Source organism: Dunckerocampus dactyliophorus, chromosome 12, assembly GCF_027744805.1.
Source record: "Dunckerocampus dactyliophorus isolate RoL2022-P2 chromosome 12, RoL_Ddac_1.1, whole genome shotgun sequence".
Lineage (NCBI taxonomy): Eukaryota > Metazoa > Chordata > Actinopteri > Syngnathiformes > Syngnathidae > Dunckerocampus > Dunckerocampus dactyliophorus.
Genome location: NC_072830.1, coordinates 26,783,414 through 26,809,121, shown reverse-complemented (window position 1 = coordinate 26,809,121; position 25,708 = coordinate 26,783,414). Strand labels below are relative to the sequence as shown.

General features: G+C 41.5%; 1 protein-coding gene across 7 annotated transcripts in view; it reads left to right on the top strand.

The window, feature by feature from the left end:
- The window catches only part of mecom (MDS1 and EVI1 complex locus), a 164,813-nt gene that overhangs the window by 54,248 nt on the left and 84,857 nt on the right, over window positions 1-25,708 (top strand). For all 7 annotated transcript variants that reach the window (XM_054794607.1, XM_054794612.1, XM_054794606.1 and 4 more), the window contains exon 2: window positions 4,262-4,608. In XM_054794607.1, coding sequence (XP_054650582.1) covers window positions 4,262-4,608 — 347 coding nt within the window. The remainder of the gene's footprint in view (window positions 1-4,261; window positions 4,609-25,708) is intronic.

Below are 25,708 nucleotides of genomic sequence, written 5' to 3'. Positions count from 1 at the left end.
CTGGTTGCTGTGTGGACCATGAAATCATCACTCAATATCATTATCAGCACAAAAACTGTTATGAACCGATATCTCATGTCTATGCCGATATTGGGTGCTAATACTCATTGACTGATATTATCGGACATCCTTAGTCATAATCAATATATTTTGTTATATTTCATCATATTTTATTTTTCATCATATATATTTTCCTCATTGTTATTATTGTTATTGTCAAGGTTATTATTATTAATTCTATGTGTATTTATTTGTATTTCGTTTTGCATTGTGCAGTGCATTTAGCTTGGCTGCTGCTTAATAAAGTGTGAAGGCTCCTTGTTCAACACCCAGTTAGTTACAAATGTGGTTCCTTGGGCTGTAAAGATTCCGATCAGTTTGTCATTTCAAGGGGATTATATTGTTTCCTTTCAATCTATATCTTGAATGCAACTTTCATCGTGATGCTGCTTTGAGTTGAGTTCCTTTTTACAGTGATGTTCGAAAATGTATTGTTTGTTGTAAAAGAGACAGGCACAGGCGTAGTGATGTAATCATACAGCACCACACTGTGTCTCTAATTCTAATTCCAAATTTAATTTACATTCTGCTCTATGTATTGGGTTGCACACCACACAAAACCAGACCGCATTTATGGAGCCATGAGAAGAAATACGTCAAAAGAAGGTGTACAAACAGCTTATACTGAGGGGTTCAGTTCCTTGCTCAAGGGCATCTCGAAACAAACTAGCATCCCTCCAACTGGTTCCGAACCCCAAGTTCTTACAGACTGAGCTACTGCCACCCCGCCACGCTCCGCTTTTTGACTCATCAATCATCTGTCTATGCAACCCCAAGTTTTAAAACCCTCAAACTAACATATTTGCTTTCAGCTAACGTTTACCTTACATATATACATACATAGATGTTTATGAGCCAAAATGCTCTTGTTGAGTCCAGTGGACCGAGGAAATTTCTGGTCTAAATCAAATCTAAACTTGGAGACCAGTGTTAGAGCGAAAATGTCAATGGAGGAACAGCAATGGGGGGATACAGTTACCTATAAAAGCTCTTGTCCCTCCACCATATGGTAAGCTTCACATCCAGGCCTTTAACCTTGTTACACGCAGCCGTGCAGTGTGTTGAAAATCATTATACTGACTTCTTGAGACCCACTGGGTTTCATGCTTCTGCAGTCTTTAAGGGCTTTCTTTTCGAAACACACATAAATGTGTGTCTGTACAACACAAGTTGTACGGACACAAGTTGATTCGGTATTGCTTCAAATAAATTATTATGTGTCAGGTCTCCAAAGAGCATGATTTATCAAAAGTGAGAGTCTTTAAGCTGAGTGTAAGACCACCTGTGGCAAATCACAGTGATCCTTCCAGTCATTCAGAAGAACAGTTACTTCATGGTTGGTGAGCAAGTAATGCATGTGTATCTTTGCACGGATCAAAGGTTCATGGCTTACAGCACAGTGAGGCAGTGTCACATCAGCAGTCATTCAGGAATGTTCCTGAGCCCAGGGATGGGTTGCTGAGCCTCATTAGCAGAACTCCTTCACTCCGCAGCCTGTCAGCCTGCGTTAGGCACAGCCCACCACAGATGCACGCCAGGCCGTGGCCGCTTCCCGTGGATCTTTTCCGGCTTTGAGTGTCTCCTTCTTCATTTATGGGACACCTGCCAAACAGTAGGTTGTGTGTGTGTTCGCTGGATTTATGTATATGATGCAGTCTTTTGACCCCCCAAAATTCAAGTAAAAATGGTCTGTTCATCACTCAATGGGACCAAGTTACACCACAGTGGCTATACCAACGGAAATGATCCGATCCCTATTTTTCTACAACAAGTGATGTACTGCTATGTACAAGATTTTGAAAAGGTCTCCTAATCAATTGACTGCACAACTTAAGGGTCAAAGTAATCACTATCGCTGACACACTTTTCTCACAAAAGCAGTTTTCTACAATTCTATACTTCCAACCTTCTAACAGTTTGGGCAACAGACTTTTGTGTTCCCGCAGTACACAAAGTATCAATTTAAGCATTCCTGGATAAGTTTGGTGAAGAAAAACGTACGCAAATCCCAACAATCAATCAAGCCTCTTTGAGAACAGATATATTTGTCTTTAATCTCCCAAATACTATACAGATGCAGCCCTATACTACTGTATGTAAACAGGACAGGTGCTAAGCCTTTATACTTTTGGCTGATTTGAGTATGTGTAACACTTACGAACAGTCTGATACGGAAATAAAAAATATAGTCATCCCTTGCCACTTTGCGGTTTGAAATTTGCAGTGCAATACTTCCAAATTTTTTGCCTCAATTAAGCATTTTCAAGCATAAAATGGCTAAATGACCTAAAATACAAATTGAATGCCTTCCGAAGACACATTCAAAAATGCTCTGAATGATGTAGTATTCTACACTGATCACTAGGTGACAGTAATGTTACTGTTATGTTTGGTGACACACACACCAGACTTAATCGCTAGAACAACAGGCTTTTATTGCAGGTTTGAATTATTATAATAATCCCTAAAAAAAATTCCTAATAAAAACAGGGGCTAATATTAACTCTTTTTATGCCAAAGACGTCTATTGACGTCTTTTGCATTGACGTCTATTGACGTCTTTTGCTTTTTTTCGCGGGAGCTACAGATCAAAGTCTTACTCATTTTGTGTGTGAATTTCTGACTTGTAGGCAATGTATTTCTGTCCCAGTAGGGGGCAACAGTTCTCTTTTTCTCCAACCGGCAGCGACAGGTTGTCTATGAAGAAGACGGATTGTGGGTTGAGAGAGGAAAATGGCGAAACACATGCAGAAATCGAGCGGAGACAAAAAAATACAGGCAGCTAACACTGTCACAGAGCTTGTCTGGCGGTGGTTCGATGGCGAAAATTCAGCAAAAATGCCCCAAAACTCTAGCAGTATGGAGCTCTCTGCTTTGAACATGGCTGGCAGTCAATGGGTTAAGGACATAACCCACATCAAGCTGAAACTCAACACTGAGCCCCCGACGTCTCTTCCTACCCACTCCCCACTCTGCTCCAACAGGGAAGACATTTATAGCAACACACACAAGTATAAGTCTTATTTATGTCTTAAATGGCTTATTTACTATTATTTTGTCTACTATATTGGGTAATATGAGTGTAAAGGTGACTATAGGGGTATTACTTCATGTCTAGAGAGGTCAAATAATGTCAAAAAATGTATTTAGAAGGCCGTAAACGGGTTTTCAATGCTCTAGCAACAAAAACATTTCATTTAATATTAAGGAATCCTACTTGCAGAAGTTCACTTTTCATGTTCGGGTCTGGAACCAATTAACAACGATAAACGAAGGATGACTGTATTTCCATCCAGTGGAGACTGACTTCACATTTTTATAGGTTTGTTTGATACAAAGTCATACAAAATTAATAGTGATTCAAGTAAATAATGAACGTATATCAACAAATGTGACTTTTTTTTATACGTAATGAGCCTTTCCTGGAAACGAGGCCAATCAATGCATGATTTTACTAGAACAATTCTGTTGAACTATGCTGCTGCCCCCCCCTCCCCCCCCACCACCACCACCACCACCACACACACACACACACACATACACATAAAAAAGGAAGTACAAACAAATACAAATACAATAACACATGTCATGTTCATGCGTCATGCTGAAGAAGCCTACTGTGAGTTTAGAGGTTATTTTCTGTGTCCTGTGCAGTGTTCATCATTAACCCCTCTGTGCTTCCTTCTGTTTTCACTGTATGACAAAGACAGCGTTTCGGAAAGGGAAATATAAAACAGTCAGAGCAGTACAATGCCAACTTAACCCATCTCACTTGCCCTGGCATCACCTCGTCTTGATGCAAAAAAACAAAACAAAACAGAAGACATGATCCTGTGTCACACGTTCCCAGTGTTTGTTTTTAAACTGAAGCTTTTTCACGTCTCAGTACAGTATTTTAGTGCGGGTTTATCTTTGGAACACGGTGATGCAGTCATGATAAATTAGGAGAAAGGAAGAAAAACATTTACATTACAAAGTCTGAGCTCCCTTCATGCTTCAGTTCATTAGTAATAAGCTCACTTAAAACACACTCATTATAACGTGATACACCCACTTATTGCAACAACCTCGTTAGATTTGATGTGTTCCACCGAGGAGTCTTTGTAGGTGAGCTTTGTAGTGTTGCAGAAATGTCGCTAAGTAATCCAACATTTTGCTGCTCACTGCCCTAACATTGACTGTTTGTGTCTTTCTTACACAGATGATGGAGATGCAGGGTTTGCCCTTAAATCTTCAGACATATTAGAAGATGCTTGTGGCACAGGCGTTGGACTTCTGCAATCTTCATCCTTGGTGGAGGAGCCAACATCCCCTTTGCTGTCTGAAGATGAGGTCTCCCCCCAGAGGCCTTCACCCTTCTCACAACCAAGCATCTTTTTAAACCAAGAGGACTTGGCCATTCCCCTGGACTTTGAATTACGCGAGTCAGCTGCTCTAGGTGGTACACTGGGCATCTGGAGCCGCAGGAGCATTTACATCGGCGAGCGCTTTGGACCGTACGTTGGAGAGCGAAGGCCTTCTCTCAGAGACCCCACTCAAGGCTGGGAGGTAGGAAAATGTTGTACCAAAAGGTATAGATGGTAAATATGTTGCCTCGAGAGGATTGGTAATGTAGTAACCCACATTTTTACTGGAGTAACCTTTCATGAATTTCACTGGAAATATGTTACCAATACTCCTACTTCTTCTTTTTGTATTTAGTGTTTACTGCAGCGTTGACAGCAATCATCTTGCTATTTCCTTCCGCGTCGTCATCTTCAAATTTAGTCCACTGTTTCTCTTTCGTACTCACTGATGAAATGTTAGATTGGAGTCACTGAAAGAATAGTAGCTGAGGTTGTGCTCTTAACTCGATTAAAATGAAAAGCCATAAATCCTCGTTAGGGACCCAGCGCGGCCATTGGCAAATCACATATTGGTCAGACGACAGAGAAAATCGAAGGTAGGGTCACAGGACAAGGTCAAAGGTTAGATGTGGTCTCTGTCAGTGTCAGACCAGTTTTTTTTTTTTTATTTTATGGATGAGGAGCAGGAATTGCCTCAGCTTCACCTGATTTACTGGACTAGAGCCTTTCCAATTCGGAAATCAGGCTTTAGTTAAGTTTTTTTTTAATGATATACTCTAAAAACTAAATTTGCCAACAAATAATTTGGGGCGAGGGCTGGGGATCCCTCATAGGGATTGCATCATTGTCATTACTATTCTGCCCTTTTGCTTCGACTCTGTGGTTTTAGGTTAAGTCCCCCCCTAAAAAAAAGTTACTATTTTTCACAATGGACAACTGTTGTACAAGGAAACTTCTACCTTATTATTAACTGTCTTTCGCAGGTCATAGCAATAATAACTTAGAAGCAAAAACTGTCTGTCGGTGCCAAAGAGATTTACTGGTGTAAACTGGTTGGGCAAAGAAAAAAAAACATGAATTCTAATCCAGCAGTGTTTCCTGAGGTTCTTCAATAATGAACACATTTTGAAAAAAAGAAGCTGAGGAGGTGGGAATAAAGTATGTAGGTTTTGTGCATGTGTGTATGTGTGTGTGGGAGTGGTTAGAGGGGAAAGATGGGATCTTGGTGAGGCAGCACATGTATCACAATGTTTAATTACCATCATGACAGGAAGCCATAACTCTTTCCATTAAGTAAATAAGTTGTAAAAAATTTATGATGAAATGCACATTATTCAGAATGGATATTTAGTGATGACATCCCTCTGCATTAAATATGGTAAATGCTATTCAGGGCTCCTGACCCTCCCCCCTCCCTTCTCATGCCTCATCCCTTGCCCACTGCTAGCACCCCTCCCACCTGCAGACCGTCAATATGCCAATAAGCCTTTGGGAAGGTCTGTAAAAACAAAATTGATTTGACAAATGTGAGTTAAGGCAGATATGTTTGCTTTCATCATCAAATCCATGCAGCATGGTGAGATGATGTCACCAGCCGGCGAACGATAAAGTGGCCCTCCCATCTGGAGTGCTTGATGAAGAGCCCCGAGCGGCTGTAGCCGGTCTTGACAGATCGGGAGAAGTTTGTCACCAGCGAGGCCAGAGCTCCTCAGAACCATCACCATAAATTTGCGGGATTTATTCATAAAGGGGAAGCGTGAGTTATGGGGTCCATGATGCTTTATGAATACAGGAATAGTGACTTATGGGAAAGATAGCCTCAGTAAATAAAGGGCAGAGAGGCAGCACTGAGGGGTCCGTTGGGCTGAGGTACTCACCGCCAATTTATAACATTGGATGCCTGTATTGGAAAAGAGGAGGATTATTTTTCACTTTTTGTCAAAAACTAAAAAATAATCAAACTTGCAAATATTAATCTTCTCGATCAAATCTTATCATGGCAGCACTGTTGTGCATGTGGTTTGCAGGTCTTCCTCACAGTCAGGTGGTTCTGGGTTCAAATCTCAGCTCAGACCGTTCCGCGTGGAGTCTCCATGCTCGCCCTGTGCTTGTGTAACAGATGCCAGTTTCGTGCAGCTGTGTGAAAATACTTTGGTAAACCTCACTCCATGACACCTTAAGAGTCGCGCTGGACATCGAGTTGACATTTCTGGCTTTCAGCTCGACGGCTGGCGCTCAAGAATCTCATTCTGCGGACCCTGATTCGAGCCCGGGCAGAAAGCGGGTCTGGCTAGAGCAGGTGGGTTACATTTGCATTGCGCTTTACTCTGGGGTACTCCGGTTTCTTCCCATAGTCCAAAAATATGCATGCTAGGTTAGATTGGAGATTCTTATTTGCTTATACATGTGAATGAACCTCTTAGCACAACACAGTCGATGTTTTGCCCCTTCCATTGTAATTTCTTCTTGCTAAACGATACCCATTTAGCAAATTAACGTGGCCAGGCTATGAATAAGTCTTGGTAGGTCAAGGCCAATTTTATTGGAAATCCTGTTGAATTTGGAGGAGGTCTGCAGTAAAAATGGTTTGCTTGGAAATGAACATATATGGCATTTAATCTTTCATGCACTCCTGATAACGTGTTTTTGCTGAGCTTTTTGGAAATAATGTCAATATAATGCCTGGTTGCCCATCACTGCATATTGTGCTGTCTCTCTGAGTAATTGGGCACAGTTGTCTGTTGTCTTCTCAGCAGCAGCAACAATAGGAAAGAGAGCTAGTGTCTGAGAGAGAGTTATCCAGCACTCAATGAGTCTTTGGGTTCAACCAAAAACCCATAGCCTCATGGGATTTATTGGTCCTGCGTTTAAAAAGATGGGTGCCTCCTGCTGTCGGAGTGATGGGCGGAGCAGGTTAGGGGTCCAGGAAGGGATGGGAAGGTAGGCAAGGGCGGGACAGGGGTTCTTAACGCTTTTGTCCTTCACTTGAGTGAGAGGCATAGGCAATAGTTTTGGTGGTGTGGGGGTGGTGAAAGAGATTAGCAGTGATAGTGAATGGGAGTAAGGGATTAGGTGGCTGTGCTGGGCCTTTCTTGGCTATGTCTGTCTCCTGAACGTCCCGGACTTGAGAGGATGGAAAGATGGAGGGTGGAGAGGCAGATGCATGGTCACACATCCTTCAAACTGTTGTCAACTCAAATACTTTACAATTCTAATAGTCCTGTGAAATGGAAATTGTTTTGCTCCCAGTCCCTTTCTCACAGACATGTGCAAGTGGATGAAAGGCCAGTGGTTTTGTCTCAGAATGTGTTATGTCTATCTGCAACGAGCAGCGGTTTAAGTAATGAAAGTGGTTGGATAAAGATGTAGTCACTCATACTGTATGTGCTATACTCTTTTTCAGTATGAACAGATTTTCTGAACCAAATCTTGGACAGGAGCTCTCTGTGATGTGCATGTGTGTACTCATAGGATGGATAGGAGGTGTGTAAGAAAGAGTGTGGACTGAGGGTGTTTCAAGAGGATATTTTTTGTCTTGGGATAAGCTGCTGTCCTGAATGAATGCAGATGTCTCCGGCTGGCTGTCTGTCTGTCTCCTGTGTACTGACGGCCTGTCACCTCTCCCTGTCACAAGGAGAAAGAGCCACTCTCAGGCCCGCCTAAAAGCCTCCTAATCCCTGAGGCCCTTGCCACATCCCATCCACTGTCAGAGAAGAGGGCCCTACCCACAACGGTGCTTAGAAGGGGCGGGCACTTTGGGGATGAACCCCTCTGTCACTCATGCAACTCTCAGTGAAAACACATCTTCACATTTTCTCACAAAGTGTACACACATTACAGTTTTTAAATCCGACGGTGAAAAAAAACGAAAAGCAGTGTGAATGGAGATTGTTGTGATTGGTGAGTGCATTGTGCTGCGGGAACGGCTGCACTGACATCATCCTGGCATCTGTTTTCTCTCATGGAAAGAACCCGAAACAGCTGCTAAGACACTGTGATGATAAAGGAGTGTCACTAAGTACTTAATTAATTATAAGGATTTGTCAGTAAAACGAGCAGTAAAAGGTATTGGTTTAACACAAAACTGTGTCATATATACAGTCAAACCTTGGTGTTCGAACGGCCCGATTTTCATAAAATTTGGTTTGCCTCGGTTCTTGTGCACTGTCTTGGTTTTCGTACAATATTGCATGTAAGAAACTGTTGTATTTTAACCTTTGGTAGGTTTAATCTTTGGTATTAATAAAAAAGTAGACGGACTACTCCCAGAATTACTTGTTTATTCAGCCGTCTTGAATCACACACCTGACACTAAATCTTGCAACGCTTAGTTTATACATTTGTAAGGCACATTCATTTGGTCAACTCAAATGAGAACTTCACACATACTAGTCTGTACGCCGCAACAAAAATAAATTCCATCCAAAAATTGTTTTGGTTTCCGTACATTTCAGTTTTTGTCAGACCTTTTGTACCACCGCAAGTTTGCCAAAAGTTGTACACACACAACACAACTGATGGTCCCAACCCCATTAAGAAGGCAAGAATTCCACTAAGTCACCCTGACAAGGCACACCTGTGAAGTGAAAACCATTTCAGGTGACTGCCTCATGGAGCTCATTGACAGAACACCAAGGGTTTGCAGCGCTATCAAAAAAGCAAAGCGTGGCCGCTTTGAGGACTCTAAAAGATAAGACATATTTAGAGTTATTCCACACTTTTTTGTTAAGTACATGAATCCACATGTGTTCATTCTCTACGATGTAAATACTTATACATATTCTATAAGTATTATATAATACATATTATAAAGTTGCATCACTGCTTCGATGACTAATCTGCGCAACCAATGTGAAACTAGGAGAGGTTTGCGTAAATCATATTTAGTATTAGCATTGGCTCGGCACATACCAGGTACGAAAACGGCACATCATAGTGCCTGCTCGTGCCAATGGAAAGACATTTACAGTATAAGAAAGCAGATGCCATGTCAAGCTAAAGTTGTCAGGTTTTTTTATTGAATAGTGTTGGCCATAATCCTGTTGAATTGGCATCGTCTGTGAACCTGCTGAGCTATCCTAGGCCTCTAACTTCCTGATTCAACCATGTGGGTCTTCCTTTGTCTCTCCGGGTGTGTGTGGCAGAGATGAGCTGCTTGTTCAGCTCTGCCAGAGCTTGATTGTCTTGGAGTGATGTCCATTGAAAATCCCAAAGACAAAACAAGCCAAGGGTTCATCGCCCTGCCTCACAGTTAATTTGGTAATCCCTCTCTTTGAGTTAATCTGTTGTTTGTTGGTGCTGGTGGAGGCCAGTGTGTGTCTGGCAGTGGGGGTTATTGACGTTCTAATCTCATGTGAGAAAAGCCAGGAATGAAAAAGGCAACCAAGGACAGAAAATGTAAGGGGATTCCCCTGCACAAGTTTGACACGTTTTGTTCAAAGCAACTTCTGTCATACGTTAAAATATTGAGCTAATTTCTGATTTTAAACACAGACTCCCCTACTCCTTCATCGTCTCCTCCTCAGGCCCTCCTCCTTCCTCTCTCTCTGTTTGAGTTCCCAGCAGGGAGGGGAAGTAAGTTAACTAACTGAACAAAGTCAGAGTGAATTGCAGGAGGACAAAAGCGAGCGTGAGTGGGAGCCCGGGCAGTCGGAAGGTGTAGCCAGCCGCACAAAGCCAGGTGAAGGAGGCCCTCATCGGGGGTCCGTCAGAGAAGGGCAAAGGTCATAGGCCATAATAGATTTTAGGTGAATGGAAGGCAGTATTTCATTGAAGAGCGAAGTTTGGAAAAGGGGGGTGTGGGGGGGGATTTTTAGGCCCACTTAATCTAACCCAGGGGTGTCCAAACTTTTTCCACCAAGGGCCGCACACTGAAAAATCCAAAGATGTGGGGGCTGAGATACCGAGATGTTTTTTGTATTTAAAGAAAAAAAAACTTTTTCCTCTTAATATGATGACTTTACTCTCTCCATATTTCATCGTTATTGTTGTAAAACGACAGGCCGTTTTTTTTCCATTTTTTCCATTGTGTTTTTTTTTTCTTGTTTAATTATATTTTCAGAAAGCGGTGAGGGCCAATAAAAAAAAAAAAAAAAAACAGCTGCGGGCCACACTTTGGACACCCCTGGTCTAACTTGTCTCGATGAAGACAAAAGTCCAGCTGATGGCTTATAGTGAGAGTCACAACAGCGAATACCCTAATGAGAACCCAGTAGGCGGGCTGATCAGATTGCCTAGACGAGGGGTGCCAAGGGGTCAGCAACCTTTAGCATCAAAAGGGTTATTTTGCCTTGAGTCGCAAAACGTCACACAGCTTATACTTTTTAAAAATTTTGGGTTGCCGACGCCGGCCGAGCCGCAGACATGATAGGTGCAGCGACGCAACACTGATGTATACATTGACACGTTTACATCTTTTATACTCTTCATGAGCTCTAAATCCTCTTGCATGAATATCTGGATGAAAAAAATGATATAAAATTAAAATAACTTTTGTTAATCAGCGCTTGGGCTCCTCACCTTAATAGGGACGCGTACAGAAACTCAGTGTTGTTATGGCACCAGTGCCGTCACAACCGGACTGAAAAACTAAGTAGCTTTCAGTGTCTCGTTAATGCAGCATCAGCCACCTGCAACAAGTGCTTGAAGGTGATTTTTTACAAGTAACGTCAAGTAACGTCTTGTCACACCAACTTTACTGCCGACGCTAACGTGCCAACAGCAGTGCTGAAGTCCAACATGGTAAACTGTCCATTACTATTCACACCAACACACAATCCAACACTTCCTCTTTATCCAACACCAGTGAGCGAGGTGCATTCACCAACACCTGAATTCTGAAAATCAAAATGACAGCACATTGCCAGAATGGTCTATCAATTATCAATTTCTGCTTAAATTGTGCAGAATGCACTTAAACGGAATAATCTATGCCCTTAAAATACTGTAAAATTATAAGTATGACAATTTGTTGTGAATTTTAATTCATCTTGGTTAATTCATGTCCATTTATTACTTCATTATAATCTTATTTATATTAATTATTTAAATTACTATTATATTCAGGTTTGGGCACCGTTTAAGCACCAGAACCATTTCAAAGGTACCAATTTGACACCGATATCAGATAATATGTAAACGATACCCAACCCTACACATCAACTCTCTGTGAGTCTTTGTTATTTTATATAACAAGACATTCTGATTAATTCTATGAAATGATTCCAACCTTGTAGGAAGGTTGGGGAGGGCCTTCTTTGTTCCAGTATGATTGTGCCCCAGTAATCAAAAAAAGCATAAAGGCATGATTGGATGAATTTTGAGGAGAAAAACTCAAGAGCCTTGACCTCAATCCCATCAAATGCCTTTGGGATGAGTTAGAACGAATGGTGACCACAGACCTGTTCTTCTGGGTGAATGGACAAAAATTCACACTAGCATACTCAAAAATCGTATCTTATGTTTCTAGAAACTGGTTTACCGGCAAAGGGCAGACAAAGGTGGAAGTGAAAATTGAGGGGACCCCTAAAAAGCGTGCAGGAAACAAAGGTGATGAATTCCGTGTGCAAGACTACAGAGCCAGCCACATAGACACCTTATGTACAGGGAACGATAGGCTAAGGGCCTTCTCCTAAAACACACGGCTGATTGCTTCCAAATGTCTTCCCAATGGGAAAAGGTTAGCGAGTGGGAGAGACAGCGACTCCAGGGCAGAGCTTGCAAGCTTTTTATTGGTCCAATTCAAGGTAAATGGAGACAGAACAGCAACTCTGTCCAGGTTTTCCTGCCCCCAGTTGCTGCTAGTGCTTAACTAAGAGTCAGATCGAATTACTCAAGCAGTAAATCTAAGTACCGGTTAACGCAAATAATCACATGCTAATACTGCTTTACCAAACCACTTTCTCTAAGTCTGTGGTCAGAGTAGTGCAAACAGGCACCATCTCAGGCCTGGTCCATAGTGGGATCTTAGCCTTTACGCCACGTTTGTTGGAACCTACAGACGGCTACTTCATACAGTATATATCACTACATTGTATGTAGTATTCTCATTTGTAACAGCCTCTTCTTATTCTCCACCTAAAGTTCAAAAGGTGATAAAATACCGGTGTACGGTTTGAAAGTTTATTAATGGTTAAAGACTTTTAAAAAAACACATTGAGCACAGTAATACCCATGCCCCATTCCAATTATTCTATATTGCCACTCCAATTAGTGTAGGTCCAAAACCAGGACTAAGAGCTGCCATGTTCATGGAGAGAGAAAGCAGAGGCCCCGGGTGGCAATAATGAGGTCTTAACCCCAACTTTGCTCTATTATGTCATAATACTTTAATTCAATCCATACGATAAGTTGCTGTGCGCACTTCTGTTATTGGAAAGTCAATATTTGTGAGCTGCCCCTGTCAATTTTCTAAATATATTCCTCAGGTGTTAGTGCAAAAAGGAAAGCTTATTTGTTATGTCAAAAAATATACTTTATTCTGCATTTTGACATAAGTTAGGAAATCCTAAGTATTATTATATTATACATCCATTGCTTCCAAATGCAACTTTTACTGTTTAGGTCAGGGGGATCTAAAGTCAGTGTTATGTTCTAGGTGACAAAATGTATGATCATTAATTATTAGTATCAACATTTCAATGTTTCCTCATTACATGACACTTTTTTGCTCTCTTTTCAATTGTTGCCGTAGTTAAAAAAAAATTAAAAAAAAATTATATATGTATATATACAATGTGTAGGGGGACAAAAAAAACACAAATATAATCCGGTACATGGAACGAAACGCACTTTTCACAACCATTTTTAGCAGTAAAACAGAGTAGAAAAGTTAAATACATTTTAGAAATGTGATTCATGCTTGATGACAACATTATTTTTAAACCCCACTGAATGTTAGAATTTTAGACAATTTGTTTTTTCTCGGGCCGCACGGTGGCCTAGTGGTTAGCATGTTGGCCACACAGTCAGAGGGCCTGGGTTCGAATCTCCATTGCGAGAGGCTGCCACAATCTCTGTGTGGAGTTTGCACGGTCGCCCTGTGCGTATACCGGGTACTCCGGTTTCCTCCCACATTCCAAAAACATGCATGTTAGGTTAATTGGCGACTCTAAATTGTCCATAGGTATGAATGTGAGTGTGAATGGTTGTCTGTCTATATGTGTCCTGCGATTGACTGGCGACCAGTCCAGGGTGTACCCCGCCTCTCGCCCAAAGTCAGCTGGGATAGGCTCCAGCATACCCGCCACCCTAATGAGGATAAGCGGCATAGAAGATGGATGGATGTTTTTTCTCAAATACACCCTTTGACAGTTTTCTTTTCTCATTTAAATGAGTGTGTCACTTATTTAATGGGGTAATTACTTTGATAAAACATATTTAGATGTAAGTTTTTAGTGACACAGTTCTTCCATAGTTAACTGGGCATTTCATTCCTTTCAAACACATTTCATTAACTTTTCTAAGGTGAAAGATTTACTGTACTGCATGTACATAGAAGACCAAGAGTGGAATCATTTATAAACATTATAAAGAGAGAAGCCAGCGATTACAATAGTACAACTAAAAAGCCTCATCAATCATCTGCAAGAGCTCCCTCTAACATGTAGGATACATATGCAGCAAGTCAGACTTCATTTGTGTTCTTCAGAGAAACATTCCTTGTTTACACTCACAGTGACTCCAGGAATGTTTTTCTTAACTCTATTACAGACATTTTTGCAAGGTATCATTTTCATACTCTGCACTGTTCATTGTTTGAAGATGTAAATTGAGCAATAAAAAGGGGACCTGTTAGAAATATTGGATTAGACATCCAGCATGCTGAATGGTCATATGTTTTGAGTTATGTCCCCCCCCCCTCATCTTAAGAATAGGGTTGAGCTCTCCACATTGTAGTCACCCATAAATCCACAGATAAATGCAACTCACTCAAGCATAGATGTTGCAGAAAACATGGTGGTTTCTCCCAGAGGAGAAAGTGGAGGGATGAGGATAATGTAAAACAAAGCTTGTGCATAGTCACCACGAGGGTAGCCTGTGAGGAGATAGAATTGGTTAAGTAAGACATCTAGACAGGGAGAGACCCGCAGTGATAGATGAGGTTGAGGAGAAACAAAGAAGGAACGTGCATCATGGATATAGAAGAGTAAAAGAAGAGAAAATCAATCAAAGTGAGTGAATCACCCAAGAACTTAGGGAAGAGAATCCAATGCCCTGTCTCTTGTGTGTGCAAAGGGAGGCACATTTCCCTACGGAGTGTTCCCGAGTCTGTAATAGGATTTTCCAGGCTACAGCGGGTAGTCTTCGAGAGATCTTTGTTCATGGGTGCTCACAGATAAGGGTTAATGCAGCCCAAAGGTTCCTCCTCTACACGGGGCGCTCTGGGAGTCTGTCGCTCCCTCCTTGTCGGCCTGCAATGTCAGCATCGATCCGTCACAAAGGATTTCTCCCTGCCGAACTCAGTGGCCATTTCTGACATCTCCAACAAACTAATTGTTATCTCCATTCCTGGCAAGCCCTGTGAAGTCATAATGAGTTAGCCTCCTCTGCACAGATGAGAATACGTCCGTGCAATTGCGAGAGGCTGCCACAAGGCCATACTGTGCACAGGATTTGTGACATCTGCATAGACCAGTGTTTTAAGCACTCCAGCATGTTATAACATCCATTGCAACAATTTCGGACCTGACTAATACTAGGACCTGGTCCAATCCCCGGCCAGGACACAGGACCATAAATCATTCTACTAACACTAAACTTGTTTCCTGAGCAGCTACCAGAACCCTTTGGGGAGACAAAAACTTATATGGGATGTTGAGAACATCCTTTTAAGGGTAGGTGGGTATCTGTTTATCTGTCTTTCCACTTTATTAGCTTGATTAGAATTTTGTGGCATGTACAGTACAACAATTAGGAATATACTCTATTTCTGAGGTGGGGGTATGATGACTGTGTAGTAGTACACAGAGCTGTCATTCACGCATTTCACATACTGTATGCTCTGGGATGGACAGAAAATCCATCCTGGTTTTCTACCGCTTGCCCTAAGTCAATTGGGATATCACACAAGTTCCATGTTTTTCTTCTTTGCACTGAATCCTAAGTCCTTACAAATTATGCTACTGCCACCTCAAAAGGCCTCTCTCGACACATATTGATCAATGTTTTTTTTTCAATATTAGCTAATGCACACAATAATAATGGCATATTTGACTACAGATTTGTACAATGATGAAACATCAGGGATGACTGGGATCAAGAACGTCATTGTAATAGCTTGAGTGGGAACCAGGGATTGACCATGCATCCATCCAGTACTAATACTCTAATACCCTTCACCAGTACCCTCCCCCTGTATCCTGTCATCGTTCAGATAAATATGCCCATAATGTTGATGCAACTCTAATCGTTCAGCTGCAATGGCAATGTTGATACAATCAGACAGTTTCCAATATTGTTGGAACATTAAAAGTGTTTATTCACTTTAAAGCCCCATGGAAAGCACCAGCTTCCATTTGCAGTCTGACTTGGTGATTTCACCACTGTTTACGTGACGAAGGCCCCTGCCAAAGGTGGTCTTCCCTCACTGTTTTACATTCCACGTTTCCACCAGTCTCCGTCGTTTTTGTGTGTTTGGATGGCCCCGCCACTGTGTCAGAGTGTGAGGGACTGCTGTTTTTCTTGCAGACCAGATCAAGACAAGAGATGGGCCCCAGGGGGCTTGAGGATGTGAAGATTCTGACATGTCCCGTAAATCTGGGATGTCCCATCTCCACTGCCCGATCAGTGCACAGCAATGTGAACAGCAATGAGGCGTGAGGATGAACATTCCTCAGGCCGTTCTCACAGACAAACCCCAGGGTTTTGCTCGGAGAATAATAATTTTGTGCCCCTCTTTACTGACTTGTGATCTGTTTACCTTGGTAAAATGTCTGTCTTTTCACTTAAATCAACTCAGATAGGCCCCCAAATACCGATTGCTCTTTCATAGATATAGTTTATTGTTATCAGTTAATCATGAGACATGGACTAAGGGTGATATTTACTGATGTCAGAGTGGGGCGGCTGCCCATGAACAAGTATTCAGAACAGTTGGTGGTTTGAAGTAAGCAGTCTCAATGTCTACGTTGATAATCCCAGTGCCTGCCAGTTACATACTGCTGACTGCTCACATTTGCATTTAATATCCGTTTTCTCTGTCATTTTTTTCTGTGTGCGTGGTGCACCAGTTAATTTCTGGGCAGTACACATTAAATACATTTAATACATATTTTTTTTGCCACCACTGCTTCTACCAAGAATTACAGTAGTTGCACAAATATTGTTGTATAAGTTGTCTGGGCCTTATGTTCATGTGGATCTGAGAAGAATAATTACAAGGAAACAGAAAGACAACAAGCTGTTGGAAAGCTGCTGGAAAGCAAGGAAGCCGATGCCAAGTGACAGACACAACAGCGGTGACAGACCCAAGAAAACAGCCAGCCCATCTTGTCCTTCTTCCCTTCATCCAGTCAGCCACGTAAGCAACGTTAGCTAGATTTTTCACCCAAATAGAAATGCAGCCTGTCACTTCCACGCAACCTCCAACCGCTCCGTCTGTCTAATCCGTCATAGCGCACAGGCAGCCCTGCAAATAGGCCTGCCACTCTCACTGTCATCTGAGTAACGGATGTCCCCTGTTACCGCTAGGCCAGGCTACACACAGGTCGACTTTAGCCCCTCTTGCCCTGAACCATTTTCACACAGTCCTCCTCTCAACACTTTCCCCACTGAAGATACTTGGTGCACGTGCGTTTGTGGCTGTTTAGACACCCCATCTGTGTGCATATGCGATGAATTTTGTCCGTCCTCTAAAGATACACACATGTCATGCTCCAATCCCTTCAACTGTCAAAAGCAATGGTCCAATAAGGGCAGTGCTCGGGTGAAATAAATTACGTCCTGGATTGGTAACCTACAGTAACAGCCATCATAAATAATGTAGACCAATTCAAAGGGGAAGATGGGGTATTAGAAGCTATTTACACTACAGCACCCAAGCTATTGATCACGTCCCATAGATAAGAATGTGATGATGTCATGGTTATTTATGGTCATTCTTGATGGTCGGTCACAAAGAAAGGCTTCAGGGTGCCAGAAGCATTTTTTGAAGGGAGGCTGTATTCTGATACTAATAAAACAATCACAAGGGTGTATAAGGAGGGAGTAATGTGCATCATTTACCTTACACATCTATACACAATATAAAGACAAGGATGCACAATGCCTATGGTGTGATTCGGGCATATAAAGTGTGAGAGAGAATTGCTAAAGGCAAAACAGTACATCTCTGTCTCTCAGCTCTATAAAACATTCCATCCTCCATTGGTGTGCGATCAAGTGAGCCAAAGGCCATACTCAATAAGTCTGAGACAGAATTACCATTCTGGCATCACAAGTCAACATAAATTCACGACCCTCGGTTGTGTCTGAAGAGTTGCGAGAACTACGCGTGGTACAGAGTCTGGTTACTGTTTATCCCAGCTGACTTTGGGGGAGAGGCGGGGTACACACTGGAAGGGATGTGTACTGGAACGTAAACAGTACTAACCAGACTGAGGGAAAAAAAGTAATCTGTGCCTCATTTTGGTGCTAAATTAATCCAGACTCACCACCTGCAACAAACGCTTGAAGGTGATATTGTGCAAGTAACGTGTAATTCTCAACACACACACAGTCTGACGCTCTGTTTAAACTGTATTGCCGACCTTAACACACCAACAGCAGTGCTCAATTCCAACACTGCACACACATTTTCCTGCAGAACTCCACACGACTGTATATTACATCTTTTGTACATTCCCTGTGTTTTGTATTGCTGCTGGTTTTGCTGTGATAATTAAGACAATTTGTTGTGGATTTTATTTCATACTAGTGAATTAGTTATAATTGTATTTTTGTTATTGAAGCGATTTATTACTATTCTGTTCACCATTCTCTGTATACTCTCAAACTACTTACTGTAACTTTTTATTGGCAATATTTTCTATGCTGCTCTTGAATTGTATTTTGGGAATGTGTACCTAATGATGTTACCTGTCAGTACGTGTTTTGTTTTTAAATTTAGAAATAGTTTTGTGTATTAAAAAAAATAATATTTCCTCAATTTGACATCAGTAGTTACTGTACTGTCCATAGAGGCCATATACTGTAACATAAGACTAATATTAATTGTGGTTCAAACATAACAGTATTTAAATGCACAGACCATACTTAAAGAAACAATTCTTGGCTCAAGAGAGTCAGCATGTTTGAACTACAGAAGTAATTCCCAAAGCGAAGTGAGGTATAGTGAGAAACGGCAGTCAATGCTGGCCTGACTCCACAGTGTTTTTTTGTGGCAAGACCCTCTGAGCAGCAAACATTATTGTGAATATTAGTTCAGAAATTCTGGCAGCCATCCAGATACTGGACTGCCTGCGCAGGGGGGATAGCTGTTGGACACACACACCGGCACTGCTTCCATTAACTGCAACCCCCCATCACCACAACACACTTAAAGACTAAAAAGGCTCCAAAACAACAAGATGTGTGGAGCCTAAAGTCCTGCCCAGCCCTGATAACAAGTCCCAGCTTTTAAAAATAAGCACGCATATATGACTGTTTGAAGTCCCCACCTTATCGCTGGTAACTTCAAATTCTCAGAGTTTCTCCAGTGAGATCAAGTTCAGTTGTTAATCTGCTTGCTTTTTTTAATGAATTATTGTTGGCAAAAAACTTTTATTAACACAAAAGCTCGCAGTGTTCCTGCACCAGTGGTGTTTGCGGCGGCCTTCTTTCATGCTGCTAATGAGAAAGTGGTGGAAAGGCCGTGAAAAGTCAGTTGAACTCTACAAGGACTTGTTTTGTTTCAACACATTTACATTGCTACCGAATTGGTCATACTTAGCAAACTTACAAAAACGACAAAACTAATTTCCACAAAACTTTGTAGAGGGCTGCAGCTTGGGGCACGGAAGAATCCATTGCAGTTTGGTGCAGATAGAGGAAATTATTTTTGCTTTTTCCACTTACCGTTACACCACAATGTAGGTGGACTGTATCAGTGCAGATGGAGCAGAAGTGAAAAAAAAAACTTTGTTGAGTGCCATTCTGTTTCACAGTGACTTTTTGTGTATACTGTACATGTTATTGTTGGTATTTGTCATCTCAGGTATGGGACGAGATCACACGCATATTACCGTATATTCCAGACTATAAGTCCCACATTTTTTCATGGTTTGGCTGGTCCTGCGACTTGTACTCCGGAGCGATTTATATATGTTTTATCTGCGAGAGGGCGCTCTAGGCTTGTGTGCCAGTGAGTGTATGTGTCATGTTGTTACACTTCAATGCTGCTAGATGGCACTAATGTGTTAGGCATCTGTGGAGTATGTCTGTTGTATGGAGGAGTTGTCAGTTGTGCTGTCGCTATGCTAGAGACAAGATGTTACCGCCCGCTCTGAAATAAAGCCACCCAAACAAGAGATAAGTTTCTCTTTTTTTAGTTGACATATGAAGATATCACAGCCAGTATCTGCTACTCCTATACAGGCGATACGAGAACAATGAAGTCACTGACCCACCACCGCCTCGTCACGTCACATGACCCGAAGTGAGCTTTGATGACAAGCCAACGTAACATCTGAATATTACAACGGGCATGACTCACCTCAGTTGACATTCTCCTGATATTTTGTTGTATTATAGAAGTAATTCCACTTCTCGTAAGCGGAAGACGACAGACTTATGCGCATCCGTTCTTTCTTCTTCTATGTTTTTGAGTGTCACCAGGTTCCGTCTGCGTGCCCGTTCACAGCGTCACACGGCCCTTATAAAGACAACTGAGAAAGACAGACAAAAAGAAAATCATATTCTGAAATATTCAGCCGAAAATGGTAATCGAGCAGCAGAAAGAAACGAGAAACTTGAGAGAGGCTGGAGAAAATAGGATACTCTAACTGCGATGATGGAAACAAAAAAAGCTAATCGCGGGCTAAAAGCTAGATGGCCACAATCAAGAAGCAAGTTCACAAATGGGCGCTTGAAGAATGTGCTGCCAGGAGAGGCTTGTCAACAGTGCAGTTACGTCTCCACGCCCAGGTAGGTGCCAAGGCAATGAATATAGATGACTTTGGGGGTTGTTTTAATATGTTACGTTAACATACCACCTATTCAGGTTACGTTAATAGACTCATTTGGAGCCTGTTGTTCTCCATTTTATTGTTTTTACTATAACTTGCCTTTCAAGATGAAATGTCTGTACTTGATTTTATAAAATGAAATTCCCCTCAAAAATGTAACTCCAGTGCAACTGATATATGTTTTTTTTCCTCTTCATCGTGCATTTTTGGCTGGTGCGACTAGTAGTCCGGAAAATGCGATAATTCATTAAACACGTACCCTTAACTTTTCAAATTTGCTTTAATTTTTGGCAATGAAGGAGTACTAACTGCTATGCTGGATTCCAATAATTAGTGTATTAATAATAAAGGATACATTCGTGGAGAATGGACTTTGAAGGATGCACTCCGGGCTTTTCTGACACTGAAGAAAAAGGTGCTTTCACATGATGCCATTCACCTGTGAGCGTGCAGGATAGCACAAGGTCAAAATAATACAGTTGTCACTGATAGGGCATGAGGGAAAGAGGAGGGTGCAGGGTCTATTCAAGAGGAACCAACAGACACAATGCCAATGGGTCATTGCTGGGTCAGCAAAGTCCATGAACTCTGAGCTTTGAGGTACGCTTGTGGGCAGGCTGGAGCGACTATATCACAGTTCAAACCTGTCTCTTTTCCAGTGCTTTTATTATGGATTTATCATGGTAAAGCTTAAGGTATAACATATTGGTACAAGTATTTGGGTAAGCACTTACTAAGTCTCCAATGAGACTGATCTGAAGTCATCCTGTGTCTGGCACGCAGCAGAAGGCATGATTGCATGACATCTGGGGATGTATATGATATGCTCTGATGTATATGGCACATTCATTGAACCTCCTGACTAAAAAACCTGACACGGGAGTCCAAATTTAATGTTGAGATGCACTCAACAACTGCCACATCACAAAAAGCATGTAAAAGAACTTAACTGTTAATGTTACGTTCATGAAAAATAGTGGCAAATAAAACCTTGCACTCACAAATAAATTTATGTCAGTGATAGCAATCATGATGATTGGACACCACATGACTTTTAGATATCAATACATAAATAACTTGATAAGGTTTCATTCACATTGAGTAATTTGGCCCCGTAACTACAGCCTAGCTTCTTGCTTTGCAGCTGGTGTGTGTTAGAAGCAAAACAGAAGGCCTTGAAGGTGCTTCCCACACTAATTAACAAGCGTGATGGCGGTCGACACACCCGCGACCCTAGTGAGGACAAGCTGTAGAGAAAATGGATGGATGAAAGTAATAAATAAAAGTTAATAACACTGTCATTCAATAAAACAGTGATATCCCGTCAGGTTTTTGTGTCCTTTTTTTCCCAATATACAGGATTTATGATTGATGATGTACATCAGTCAAGATCACTAAACCTCAATAAAGTAACAATTACAACCATGGAATTTCCATTTCACCTACGACTTACAATACATAGAATAGAACATCCTTGTAAAGATCTCTGTAGGTTCGGAGAGCGTGTTATATATCCCCTACTTCATTTCTTGGGTATATCACTTTGGTGACGGCAGCATCTCAGCATTTATATGAAAATTCAGCTTGACCTGCAACTTCTATGGATTGTATTTAGTTGGGCCCATTACAGAATTATAGGCCATCTATTTAGCATGTGATAAATCGCATCAAAAGGAAACAAAAGTGAGGTGAATGCAAGAAATGAATAAAAAGTCTTGTGAATGAAGCCCAATGTACTAGAAAAGAATTATATGACATGTTTTGTTCCATGTTCCCAAAGCAACAGTAGAATGTCATGCAGAGAGACGCATTCACGCTTACATTAGGGAGCCAATCACAAGCACAATATATCAGTTTTAAGTGTATTCACGAAACCAGTACACCCTGTGTTTGCACGTGCACGTGCATGTTTGTGCATCCACTTGTGCGTGTGTGTGTGTGTGTGTGTGTGTGTGTGTGTGTGTGCGTGTGTGTGTGTACTTAGGGAAGTGAAGATGTTCAAAGTTTTCTTAAGATCTCTTCGACAAAGCCATCACAAAGGTCATGTATCTCTAAGTATGTCTTTGACCTTTCACCCGTGACCTCTAGGCCGTTCAACACGACAAAGGCCTGAGTGAAGGGTTGCTATGGTAACACTCCCAGTGGGTCAGTGAAGGGACAGATGGCATGTAGATAGTGCTGTGTTTGCATGGCACATTTAAACATGATCTAATATGAACGCCCACATATATACACCTGCTCATTAGTCAGTTTGTTTGCTTTTCAACGCTGAATTTAGAAAAGCTCCTGTTTCACAACAGAACAATACCAAATTCGAATAGGAATCAATAAGACATTATGTGTGTGAAACAAAGTAATGACCCAATAATCCTGCTTTATGCCACAATGAATGGCAAAATGTCAAATTAGCTGTTAATTTTAATTCAAAAATGTGAACATACAGTAAACTTTATTCAACTCTTAATGAAGTTAATAAAATGTGAACATATGCTTTATTCAACTCTTAATGAAGTTAATAAAATGTGAACATATGCTTTATTCAACTCTGAATGAAGTCAATAAAACTTTATTTTTTAATTTGTCAAAACTTTCTTCCCACAGAAATAAACAAACAATTTGTCATGTATGTATTAGTGAAAAGTGTCGTTTGTGTCACAATGACAATTTATACCACAGTGGAACCTTGGTTTTGTACATCCCAGTTTTTGTAGGTTTCGGTTTTAGTGGCAAATGCTCGCCAAAATATTGCCTTGGATTTCGTACACCGTCTCGGTTATCATGCAATATTGCTTGTAACAAACTAGTGCCCCGTACTGTATTGTTCCACCAAATTGAGCGGCCAAACAAAGCACCCTAACAGTTTGCTGACTCGCTGTGTATTTTTCATTAAGTGTGACTGCTAAATAACCCGCCATGGGGCCAAAGAAAATTACGAGTGCCAGCAATTTGATAAAGAAGGTGGGAAACGCTATTGAATTCCGTCTGGCCAGGATGTACAGGAAGTCCGCATCAACACTAAGTTACATCCATTTGTCATTTAGAATTATTTCACATTGTTTTCGGCATGTAGAACTATAATTATTGCTTATACAATTTAGATGTTGTTAATATTTTTGGTGTTTGGAACATGGTTTACTATGGGGAAAAATGTCCCCAGTTTTTGTATGTTTCAGTTTTCACCTGACCTTTTGGGATGAATTAATAAAGGAAGCCGAGGTAGCACTGTGTACATGACCATGCGAAATGGTTGTTTAATAAAAAATGGTAAAGGATTAAATCTTAAATTTAAAAGAGCAGCAATTTTGTCCGGCATTCCATTTAAAATGAATTTCCCTACCAGTTCCATTAAGTCCACCACCAACACTACGCGTTGTTTGCCTTGTAAAGTGCACACATTAGGGTGTCTGCTTCACAGTGGCCCTATAAAACAACGGCCCCCCTCACCATAACACAAGCTCGATGAGGATGAGTTGCTGTGCTCCCAGGTCTCTGTCCCAGCTTGCCTTGGGCGAGGAGGAGCGCTGGGGTTTTGTCTCTCATCTCCCTCTTTGTTAGACTACCCCCTATAATAAATCTGGATCTAGTAAATAGCCCATGAATAAAGGGATATTTTATCCTCTGTGGCACATGGAAGATTTAGTAGAAAGAGGCAGCGTCGCCTCTTTTTCTGAACAACTACAAAGTGGTCACTCAGCAAGCCTTAAGAGGCATAAAAAGCCTGCGGTAGTTCATTAAATCTCCAGCATGAAGATGGGACTGCTGTAGCGGTGATTTAGAGGAGTCAGGTGCATATCGCGGCGGCACACAGCCCCACCTCTCATCCTCTGTCCCAGTGAGGGCATAACTGAGCATGCTGTGCTATTTATCGGCTGTATAGCTGTGAGGCAGGGAGAGGAAGGGTGAGGACCCTTGGAGGAACGATCGAAGTGAAGGGAGAAAGTTGTAAGGTCATTTCAGGGATGAGTTGAACAGACACCATCATACTGTGCACTTTATATACAGAAATATACAGACACACTTCTTAATCAATAAGGAGTTGTACTAGACCCCTTATTTCCCCCTGTATGTTAATTTGCCATCTTTCCTCGTGGACAAATGGGGCAAGGCTTGTTTTCTTCCAATTTCACTTCCTTTGGATGCAGTTTTTAGATTGTGTTTAGATCTTTTTGTCAGATAAGCTTACTATGTTGTTCCCAAGCCACTTCATTATACCTTTGGAAAAGGCACTATTCGTCACTAAACTCTTCTTGGATGGTTGGGAGAAGATGCTTCCAGTGTTTGTTTTGGCACCATCTTTATTAATGGCTGTGTTTTTAGGCAAATCTGTGAGCGAGCCCACTCCCTTGGCTGAGAAACAACCCCACACATGAATGATTTTAGGATGGTTTACATTTGGCATAACACAGGACTGATAGTGGCGCTCACCTTTCCTTTGCTGGATGCCACAAACCATCAGAAAAGAGAAAATGGTTTTACCCAATCTTCAGGATCGCAGTAACTGTATCTTTTGCGGAATACCAGTCTGTCCCTGATGTTTTTTCCTGGGGAGAAGTGGCTTCTACAGTATGTGCCCCTTTTTGACACCAGGACATCTTCCAAAAGTCTTCGCCTCACTGTGACACAGATGCACTCATGGCTGCCTGCTACCAGAACTATAAAACGTGTTTTGAGTCAAACACACTTGATGCCAAGACTGATTTCCAGTTCCTGTTTCCATGTGGTTGCAGGGTAATAGAATGCTAACAAAGACGTTACGTGATTAAAAATGCATTAAGAACACAGTTGGACCGTCAAGAAGCGTGCCAATTTGCAACGTTAACCGAAGAACTGGCTAACCGGGGCAGACGCTAACCGAGTTTCCACTGTAAATTAAACACTTGAACCTTGACATGTCTAGCGGTGCTGGTGTGTTACCGAGTCTGTAACTTTCGGTGTATGCTTTGGTATGTACTTCTTTTGGAATACAGTCAATCTTGCAAAAAGCCTCACAACACCAAAGAAAACACACACACTGCTCAGTCCTTTGATCAGTGAACTGAGCTCTATGGATGTACGCTCAGTCCATAATTTTCTCATGTAAATGAAGGTTGAATTCAGAATTGGGATGCCTGGGATGTTGGACATAAAGAGTTCCACTAT